The sequence below is a fragment of the Carcharodon carcharias genome, chromosome 4 (genome assembly GCF_017639515.1).
Source record: "Carcharodon carcharias isolate sCarCar2 chromosome 4, sCarCar2.pri, whole genome shotgun sequence".
In the NCBI taxonomy this organism is placed as follows: domain Eukaryota; kingdom Metazoa; phylum Chordata; class Chondrichthyes; order Lamniformes; family Lamnidae; genus Carcharodon; species Carcharodon carcharias.
In genome coordinates, this window is record NC_054470.1 from 110,217,587 (window position 1) to 110,228,832 (window position 11,246).

At 41.6% G+C, this 11,246-nt stretch overlaps 1 protein-coding gene across 1 annotated transcript in view; it reads right to left on the reverse strand.

Annotated features, from left to right (window-relative positions):
- Positions 1-9,398, reverse strand: part of ecpas (Ecm29 proteasome adaptor and scaffold) — a 108,562-nt gene extending 99,164 nt beyond the window's left edge. The window contains exon 1 of the mRNA XM_041185984.1: positions 9,338-9,398. Within this exon, the coding sequence (XP_041041918.1) occupies positions 9,338-9,359 (22 nt within the window). The 5' untranslated portion in view covers positions 9,360-9,398. The remainder of the gene's footprint in view (positions 1-9,337) is intronic.
- Between the last annotated feature and the right edge of the window lie 1,848 nt (positions 9,399-11,246).

The following is an 11,246-nucleotide window of genomic DNA, read 5'->3' on the forward strand; positions in this document are numbered from 1 at the left end:
AGCAAAAACCCATAAATAGCAAATGAGGTAAAAGATAAACAATTCTGGTACAGTGATATTGGTTGACAGAGATGGCAGTTCTTGAGAGCTCAGTGAGGTTGGGGTCGGAGGATGAGATGAGGTCTGTAGGATCACCAGTCCCATGCAGTTCAGAATTACTGATCCGTGTTATACTCGTTAAACTCTTTAAGATTTTATCAATGGTATTGCAAGTGGTACTTTCAACTGCCCAAAAAGAGATTTGAGTGTTTGGGTTTATATCTCTGTAGAGAGCCTAAAAATCCACAGTCAGGTATGCTGGGCAACAGCCTGCTGCAATTGTGACCAATTAAAGGAAAGGTCGCCAGACCAACAACGTAGTTACCTTGATTACAGCTAGAATTTGGGAACTCAGTTTATGTGAGAATCTTGTCCAATGAATATTATGAAAGGATATCCTCATGTGAACTATTCCTTATGTAAACTACTATCTTCCTCACAAGTTCTTCCTGCGTGGAACAAATTGGATGAGCCAGAGGGTCTTGTCCATCATTGTTTGTATGCCTTTAGGTTGACTACTTCCATTCCCTAGCTGGAGAACAGGATACCTACCTTGGAATGTCTCTACTGTGTATACTTTAACCAGGAAAACTGAACCAGTTATCAGGGGTGTGTACAGAACTTCAAGAGGGCACAGAACACTTAATAAAGCTGGTCAAACTTAAGCATCACAAACACTTCATAACCAGTGCCTTCCAAATAACACTTCAGATGTCGGATAGGGGTTTGGGGGGAGGTACAATAATGCCCCATAGTCAGTCAAGATCACTACTGGGAAATATTGAGGATCAACACCCAAGTAGACCCTGCAGAACATATAGAATCCAGACCAACTAGGCAATAAGTATGAACATGTATGATGGATCTATTAGGGGCTTAGTGAATGTCTCCTCTGACACAGACTGTAACCAATCTCTTTGGGAGTTAAGTGAGGATCCACTGATTCGTCTGTGAGGAAAACCTAACAATCATTTATAGCTGGAAAAAAATAGGCAATTTCCTCCATCAGATTGTGGGTACGTTCATTAGCTAAAGAAAATCTGGATGTGAAGACTTCTCAACTCACATCAGGGATCGGGGTGAGTGGGGGGAGGACATGTAGCATTAATGAGTAGGTAACGAGAATATTCGCTTTCTGTTTTCAGTTTAGCCTGCTGGAAAAGGAGAACATTTCCTCACTTTCTGTCTCCCTCAGAGGCACAGCAGCCATCTTAGGAATCATTGTTAATTCGCAATCAGCAAGCTGCCAATTTGCTTGCAACATCCTAGAGATTAAATTCAGGAATACAAATATTGATGCAAGGAATTTTTTAAAATTAAAAATGAGGTTTTCTGCTATGTGGGTAATGAAGAAAAGTTGACATTTCCGTCCAACTATGGAGTGGAAAGGGAAGGTTGCATAAATAGTTTGATATTAGATGTCTAAACATTTTAAAGGGCTTATTTCTGCAACATATCCAGAATACTGAAATGACAAATGGATTTGTAGTTTTGGGAGCTATTTTAACCATGTTGCTTCAATATTATAGGACTATTTATGACAGTTAGACTTCAGGTTTCTGTACTTAACTTCATGATACATTGACAGCCATTCTGCCAGCCAGTCGACGCAGGGCAAGCTTAGAGACGGAACCCATCAACTCGATGTGTCTGAACAATATGAAATCTGAATACTACAAAAAAAGGCTAAAGTGAAAATAGAAAGCAAATAATCTGCCATACCTACTTACAAATATCGTATTCACGCCATGCCTGAACTGGCAAAAGCCCTTAGGAAAAACTTGCCAGAATTTAGAAGACACTTGATGCCTCCTTAACATCACCAAAAACATCTTTAGTGGCAAAAATGCCTTCGTGGTAACCTTGCAGAACAGAATGTCCAGCAACAGCCCCATTCCAACACATGAATCAGAGATCCTGTCGTGGTTCTGGCCAAGGGAGAGCTGAGCTCTCTTACTCACCACATATTTTCATCACTGCTGGCATCTATGGATTCTTCACTGACAGCAGGGCATAGCTGGTCCAGAAGGTGCAAGTTCACAATTTGGCCTCAATGGGAATGGCAACATATTATAGAACTACAGTGCAGGAACAGGCCATTCACCTCATCTGCTTTGTGGTGGTTGTATTCTCCATATGACCCAGTTAAGATAACCCCACTCTCCTGCTTCAACCAAACAAAAAACTAAGAACTGCCTTGTTAAACTATAATGCTATAAACTACTCTGCTAGATTGCTCAAAACCAGATTAACTCCACATTTCTTTCCCTATCAGAATACCAATTTAAGAGAAAACAGTCCTAAACACGTGGCAAAAAAATCTTTCTTTCACTATAATTTTTCCTATCCCAGTATATTTTTGGCTAATTAAATCCTCCTTTAATTACAGCCCTTGGTTATCCACGCCTTTCTAATTTGTCTACAAATTTCATCCCTGATTTCCTTACAACAAATCCACAGTTTGCATTATGCCTCTAGTCATGTCATTGATCTGGTGCTACTACTCAACTCAACCACTTCATTACTTGCATTCTCACACTCCAATACCATCATTGTCTTGAATTAATTTCCTCTGCCCCCTCCACCCTTTAGTCCTTCGAACATAATATTTAGAAACTTTTAGTTGCCAGCCTTGACCCAGCTGCAGCCACACTTCATTTATTAATATTGCCTAATAATTATTAGGCTGTTAGATCAATGACTCAATTTTGTTCTTTAGATTCTGTATCAAATAATGCCTCGGTTTAGCAATTTTCACTTTTGTTATTGCTTTGCCCCATTTCTGATTTTTTTTTGACTATCTTGCCCTGCTATCTTTAAATGCAGGACAGCTCACTCGTGCAGTTCTTTCCTGCCATAGGACTGGTCCCAATGCCCCTGAAATCTGAATCCTTTTCTCCTAAAGTTCCCTGCCCACACATTTATCTCCCTTACCTGGCTCTTCCTATATGGTACTGAAAATAATCTTGAGATTGCTCACGTTTACCACTTGTTTTCTTAAAATCTATCATCTGGTTCCAGAGATTCTGCCTGGAGTTTTACGCGCACCCACAAATGGCCTGGCAGAGGAGGCGGGGCATGCCCATCTGTTTTTGCTGTTGTAGTATGTGCCTGCATGTTATTGTAACGCGAAGGTGCTCAGCAGAGCAAGTGTTAATGTGGGGCTAGAGAATAGCACTGCCCACAGTATGATGTATTGAGTCACATGGTAATAGACTGAGAGAACAGTCAAAAGAGAACACTCTTGAACCAGCCTGCATGGAGGTTACAGCATCATGCATGACAGTAACCTGAGATCTGTAAGTAGTTAAAGGTTAACAATAAACAGTTCATGTTTAAATATACAAATCTCAAGATTTCATCAAGATATCTAAAGAACCCAAATTAGAACAGCCTTCATCTACTTGCCTCGCTAGCATTTTACCAGCAATGGGGTATGGAATCAAGTGGCCCATCAAACTGTGGGCCAATTGAGACTCTAAAGTAGCCCTTTAAGGGCCTCCTCCAGTGGCCATTGGTATTTTATATGACGTAAAGGCCAGGTAAACCCTGGCAGCCTGGCCATGGACTTTGGAAGGCTGAGTCCCTCCTGTTTTGGCACCCTGCGCCCAACAGAGAGCCCTCTCCATTGGTGACTGTTGCCCCCGCATATCCCCATGCACCCACCTATTCCCCCCCCCCCCCCCCCCCGCCCCCCCCCAAACCCCACCCCCACCCCCCCAAAGCCTGACTGGCTCCAGCGAAGCCACCCTACTTGCCTTTAGATCTGGACTGCTCCATGGCTCCTCATGAGGGACGGACTACAGTTCCACCACCACTCTCAGTGGCGCCACAGGGACTGGAGGCCTACTCATCATCTGATTGGCTGGCAGCTGTAGATGGTGGGACATCATCCCACATGGAGGTGGAAGCCACAACCTCAGACAATAAAATCTAGTTGTGACTTCCTGGGCCAGTAGAGGCGGGCTCACCTCTGACCTTTCAGCCAGGGCAGAGTCAGCACTTATTACAGAAGCTGAATTCTACTCTTCCTTATGTTGTTGGTTCTGACAAGAACTATGACTACTTGCTGAAACCCCCAACACCCCCACCCACCCCCACTCTCCAACAGCTTCTCCACCTGCTTATTCCTCTATCCTGAATCAGTGAATCATGGGTCACTCTGAATAGTCACAAAATTGCTGTGATTTGCAAGGGCTACCTAGGGCCAGAAAACTTGATATACCTTTAACTGCGACTGTCACACCATTTCAAATAGCAAAAATTAGTGGTTGAAAACTGAACAGAAATGCTATGAATTTTGGTTCAGGGTGGATAACCAAAGGACACAAATCTAAGGCGACTGACAAAAGAACCCGAGGAAACAATATTTCTTACACAGTGAGTTATGATCTGGAATCCATGTCCTGAAATGGTGTTGGAAGCAGGTTCAACAATAAAATAAGATAAATTGGATAAATACTTGGAGGGAATAGATTCACAAGACTATAGTGAAAGAGGAGTGGGATTAATCAGTTGGCCTACAAAAGGGCTGGAACAAGCACATGGGCTGAATGGCCTCCTGTGCTGTTTCATTCCATGAAAATGAATGGAACTGCAATGATTATAAATAAACTGTGGTATTACAACATATCTGACCTGCAGATATGATGTAGTAACATGGAATTGGGTCCAAACTGTTTTTTTTAAGAGTGGTTTAAATTACATGGAATTTCTTCCTTGGGATGGACAGGAAATTAGATTGTCTGAAAGCAATTCACACTCCAGGGATCTTGCTTTTATGTAGGAAAATGCCATAGCAAAATATGCACAGCAAGGTCCTACAGACAGCAAATGAGATGAATGAGCACTTGATGTGTTTTTCTGGTGAGTGGAGGATAACCATGGGTTATAATTAACTAGAATTCAAATTTAAATTGAAATTTAAAAGTTTAAAGAAAAACAAATCCCATTTTATAAACAAAATTAGAAACATGATACTTGACAAAATTACAGAAGAGCAAAAGGTTAATGTGAAAAATACATGCAATAGGAAGCCTCTAAAGCATTTTAATTTATATACCACAGTGTTGGTCAGGTTGCTGAAAGGTTAAAAATAAATACAATTAGGGCTTGTATGATGTGATCAGGTTGGGCTGGCTGGATGCAAATTGCATTTCTTACAGTCTGGATTATATTTTAGCAAAAGTATGGTTGCCAACCTTCCATGATTGGCTTGGGTTCACCAGGAATTAAAGGGTTAACCTCACAGCTACTGCTGAGGGTAACCGAGGGGAGAAAAATCACAGGGGAATTTAAAAAATACTGTTTGTTAGTTTACTTGAAACTATTCTTTTCCCAATTATAGAATTTTGAAGGCAGGGGTGGGGAAGACTGATTGAGGAACGAGGTAATGTGATGTGACCTCCAGAATTACCTCCAACCAGAGTCGACAACCCTGATCAAAGAGAATCCCAGAGTGCTGCTGATTATTGTGGGCTTGCAAAAGGCTTGGCTGGAGCAGGCAATTACTTTAGGGTGGAGAAAAGATCAGAGTGCATGGATTTGTAACTGCAGTTGGCAGGCTTGGGTACTAGAGGCTTTAAACAAATCAAGCAAATCTAGTTTCCAAAATCAACAAGTTATCTCCCTAGTTTTATTGAGAATGAACAGTCAACATAAGAACAGATGAAAATGATGGACAGCAGAAGACAAGCTGCTCAGTCAAGCCTACCCGACGCTCATGATGCCTGGTGCATGAATAGATGTTTCCTACTGTCCAACTATTCTGTGGTATACACAATTACTTTAGCTTAGTGGCGTAGCACTTTGGTGCAACACTCTCGAGTTCCAAAACAAAGCGTGTCTTTTTCAACGGACACACTTGAAATCAACATTTTATTTTATGTTTCAACATATACAAATATAGTAAAGGCATTTGTATCCCATGCACTGGCCCGAACTCTGTGGTAGTAACGACGAAAAAACTGCCAATGTTCACCATCATTAATCATCTGAAAATGACAAAAACTTTTGCAGTCTGCACGTGCGCAATTAGATGCAGAAATCCAGAAACTGCTGTCAGTGATCTACACTTCTCCAGAGGGTGAGTTGAACTTCCTCCAGTCTGCAATCAATTAGAAATCGCTAAACTAATGAGAACTTCCATTTTTATGCTTTTATTCTCACTGCAAACACCCTCGAAAAGGTTACACCTCATTGAAAGAAGTATAACTGGGTTCATAACAGTGTATTAATTTCATAATTATTGCTGAACAGCCTCACTGCCCTGAAAAACTAAATTTATTTGTGGAAGGTCACATTTCTCCATCAAGATAAAATATTCACTTTTTGAAAAATTTGTTTGCAATATTTCAGATTCTAGCTTAATCCCATTTGTATGTCCCACCCATTTATTCCACTGTCTGTAGAAGTTTAATTAAATGAAAGATTCAGTGTTTTTTTTTACTTCCTGGTTTGTTGTCTGCGAGAATGGCTGCTTATCCTGCTTGATGGCATCAATGTTGTTGGATGCATGGAGATTCCCTTGACCTGGTGCCAGATTCAAACTGATGTTGAGGTAGGGGAAATCCACACCAGAAAGATTGCTGGATCTTTGTGGACTGCTCTCTTTGAGGTCAGTAGTGAGCGCTGACTGTGAAATACAGTCTATTTTTTCCCCCTGGGATGACTGAAAGCAATTCACACTCTATGGATCTCACTGTTATGTAGGAAAATGGCACAGCAAAATATGCACAGCAAAGTCCCACAAACAACAAATGAGATGAATGAGCGCTTGATGTGTTTATCTGGTGAGGGGAGGGGTGTTACCCACGAGTTATAATTAGGATTCACATCAAAATGAAATTTACAAGTTTATAGAAGAACAAAACACATTTTATAACCAAAATTTGAAATATGAAATTCAGGATATGGAAACTGGTTCGTTACACCATTTCACCAGAAGAACTAGCAGTTCCACTTGACAATCACATTTTCCTTCTGTTTTAACTTAAATATCACTTCATTGTAAGAGTCTTGTTTATCTGCAAACAAGAAATTGTCTTAAATCAAAGTGACTTCTGCTTTCCCAATCCATTACGTGTTTTTGACATTCTGAAACTTATTTAATTAGTTTAACCAAAGGTAAGATTAGTGGTTCAGTTCCCACGTACATCAAAAAAATTAGAGTGACTGCTAATCCATGGCTATTTTCCAGGATTATCCTAAATTTGTTCACTTGTCTCCGGGTCAGATTTGATTCCAATATATTCACATGAATTTGATTCTTGGTTTCAAGAATCCTTGATGCAGGCACCAGATAGAGGTAACTTTATGAAGAAAATGGGATATGAAGAAAATGGAAAATATTTCTACAAGATAAAATACATTAATCTGCAGCGATGCCTCACTTTTCTCCACAGCAATGAAATAGCATATCGTCGTTCCACTACTTTCAAGATGGGTGTTCAGGACTCTATATTTCAATTTACAGGATGTACTAGATAGGTACTCTACTAATGAATTAAATTTAGTCTTTGCTGCAAAGGTTTAAAATTTGTAGCCGCTCAGTGTTAAAAATACTAATTTTGCTTCTGCTCATTGTGAATGCCAACGCATAATAGGCAATGACAGTGTTAGCCATGTAAGCATTGACTGCCAATGTGAGCACATTAATTGACTCAAAATTTAATAAAACTTCAAAAAAGTAACATGACGTTGCACAAAACACTTAAATCGATGCCCAGAACTGAATTAATGATAGAAATCTAATTTTGCTGATCAGGTGATGGTGTTAAACGTGTAGGATTTATTCTCATGGTCTATCACATTTTAATACATAGATCACATTTTGTACTGAATTTACAGTGGAGTAACAGACCCTTCAGTCCAACTTGTCCAAGGGTGTTTATACTCCACACAAGCCTCCAACCACTCTAATTAACTTCTCATGATGCTCCCATATCCCTCTAGTGCCTTCTCCCTCAGTTATGCATCAAGCCTCCCCTTAAATGTGCCCATGCGGTTGCGATGACTCCTTCCGCTATGTAATTGCTCCAATAAAGCAGGTAAAAACTGAAATAAAATGTCATCTAGACTAAAGCGCAATTTCACATTTTTAAAAACTGGCACAAACTCCTGTGTGCTCCTCACACACTTTCTAAACAAGAGAGAAATCATGTCACAATTCTCTTCCGTCTACTCGATTATAACTTTACTGAGGATCACAGGTGCTGGCAGCCTCTATAATCTTATCCAAGTGAGGATTCTTTGTGTGGAAGACAGAGCAAGCATTTGATAAAGGGTGATAAAGGCCCACCCTGGTCCTGTCATTCCAGCAATTAAAAAGCAATCAAGGTTGGAAAACCCCAGCTATTGCCCCCCACCCGCTCCCTCATGGCCTCTTAGGCACAGAAATCAATTTTAAGGCTCTCGATTATATATATCAAGAACAGCTAATCTGTTACAAACTAGGAATGGCTTAGGGACCTAGCTTGTATCAAGTGGGACATACAAGTTTGAGATTTGGTCTGAAGGTTTAAACAAATAAAGTGGGTTTGCAGCAAATCTTTCTTAAGTGGGTCTAAATGTTTCAGTTTTAACCATAAGGCCTCAAATACCTAGTTTCAATTTACAGAAGAGTGAAATGAACATTAAGGGGAATAACATGCGAGGTATACAAATCTGCATTAAGACCACGAAGACAAGCTAACAAGTTAAAACAGATGTAAATAATTTATAAATAGTTTATATGCTGGTTTCTGTACAGAAGTCCTACTTTAGATTTTCACTTTTGGTTTCACACCAAACCTCCCACCAGTTAAAAAAGCATCTCTAAGTACAGGCCTGCAATCTCACAATTTGCAACTTGCCTTGGAAATTACCAAACAACAAAATAAAAACACATATAGGGATGAAAGTTATCCACAGTAAATTAAAACCCTGTGAGTGGTGCTGGGCTGGGCTGGGAAGTGTGCTACACAGGAACAGCTGGACTGTGGCAGCTAGGGGCTGGGCCCACATATTCTCTACGCCAATAGGTGTCATATTAGATAGACCCTAGAACCTTTTAAAAAGTGAAGTTTTATATTAAAAATTAAACTTAAGTAAAAAGAAATCCACTCAGGTTGACTAATAGAGAGGTAAGAGGCACTTTTAAAAAATTAAATAAGGGTGTAGACTGCCCCCAGCCACTCTCATGATCTTTTGCCCTCCGTGTAAGGTAGTGTCAGGGTGTGCATGGGGTTGTTTTTTTTTAAGTTAAAAGCTTCTTCATTCCCCCTCCCTCCTCCTCCATTAACTCTCGCTGTAAACTTACTCAGCTCGTCCTGAGCGGCCATCTTGCAGCAGCAGCAGCGGCGGCGCCGACTCAGCGTGCTCGAGCCCGGCCTCAGACCACGCCCCCTCGCGCAACATGCGCGCGCGCTGAGGGCAGGAAAGGGGCGGGCGGCGCGCGAGCACGATCGGAGTGCTGCTTGTGTGCGGGCGCGCGCGCTGAGGGCGGTGGAGGTTCGCGGACCCGCGGGTGGGCACCCCTCCCTCCCACCCACTCCTTTCTGCGCATGCGCATCCCCGCCCTACCCAGGTTTCTGCGCATGCGCATTGTCGCCATCAGGCACGTGGCGAGTGCACTGAGGAATGTGTGTGTTGCTGCCTGGTGTGTGCACTGTATTGGTTTTGCAATTCATTTGCAAAAATGCTTGACAGATCTCTTTGCAACACATAATCTTAAGATATCCCAATGCACTTGACAGACAATTAAATATTTAATTGAAGTATGGCCACTGTTGTAACGTAGGCAACATGGTAGTGAATGTGCACATGGCAAGGTCCTGCAAATAGTGATGTGATAATGATAAATTTTAAAAAATTGTTCATGGCATGTGCACATCAACAGCATTTATTGCCCATTCCTAATTGCCTTTGAGAAGGTGTTGGTGAGCCATCTTCTTGAACCGCTGCAGTCCATGTGGTGTAGGTACACCCACAGTGCTGTTAAGGAGGGAGTTACAGGCTCTTGATAATGACAGTGAAGGAACGGCGATATAGTTCCAGGTCAGGATGTGCGGCTTGGGGGAGAACTTGCAGGTGGTGATGTTCCCATCAGGCTGCTGCCCTTGTTGAAGGAACATGCTGCCAAAAGTGGCTTGGCAAGTTGCTGCAGTGCAATTTCTAAGTGGTACACACTGCAAACATAGTGTGTCAGTGGTGGAGGGTGGGAATGCTTAAGGTAGTGGATGGGCTGCCAATCAAATAGGCTGCTTTGCCCTGGACGATTTTGAGCTTCTTGCGTGTTGTTGGAGCTGCATCCAGGCAAGTAGCAAGTATGGCATCACTCTCCTGACTCGGGCTTTGTAGATGGTGGACAGGCTTTGGGCAGTCAGGAGGTAAGTTACTTGCTGCAGAAAATTGCTCCTCTGACATGCTGTTGTAGATACAGTATTTATCTGGCGGGTGTGGTTATGTTTCTGGTCAAAGGTGATCCCCAGGATGATGATGGTGGGGCATTCAGTGATGAAAATGCCATTGAATATCATGGAGAGGTGGTTTACTTGTTGGTGATGGTCATTGCCTGGCACTTTTGTGGCATGGATGTTCATTGCCACTCATATGTCCAACCCTGAATTTTGTCCACATCTGAACGTGTGCAGCTTCAGTATCTGAAGAGTTGTGAATGATACTGAATATTGTGTAATCATTAGCAAGCATCACCACACTTGACCTTATGATGGAGGGATGGTCATTGATGTAAAGTGTGTTGTCCAGAATTGGACACAATACTCCAGTTGAAATGTTTTATCTGTGTTTATCATAACTTCTGTGCATTTGTACCCTGTGTCCCTATTTATAAGAATACAGTGGACCCAGAGGCTTTAACTAGCCCTAGAAAGGATGAGACTTCCAGCAGACCCGGAGGCTTGCTACTGGTGGGGTTCAGTCTGTGGACCAGCCAGATTCGGAAAAAATTATGTGTGATGTCACAGGGAACCAGGTAAGTGATTGATTGGTGTGTATTTTGCTCGTTTTGCTCATTTATCTTTTAAAAACTGGTACAATTTATTGATAACTGTAAGGTTTTAATAGTATTAAGGTCAGTCACCATCACTGGTGCATTCTCCATGGCAGCATCTCTACCAATCAGAGTTCATTTGCCAACCAATCAGAACTGTCTTCACATACAGTATAAATTGTTGTTTCCTCCTTATATTGGTATTCTTGTGAAGTGT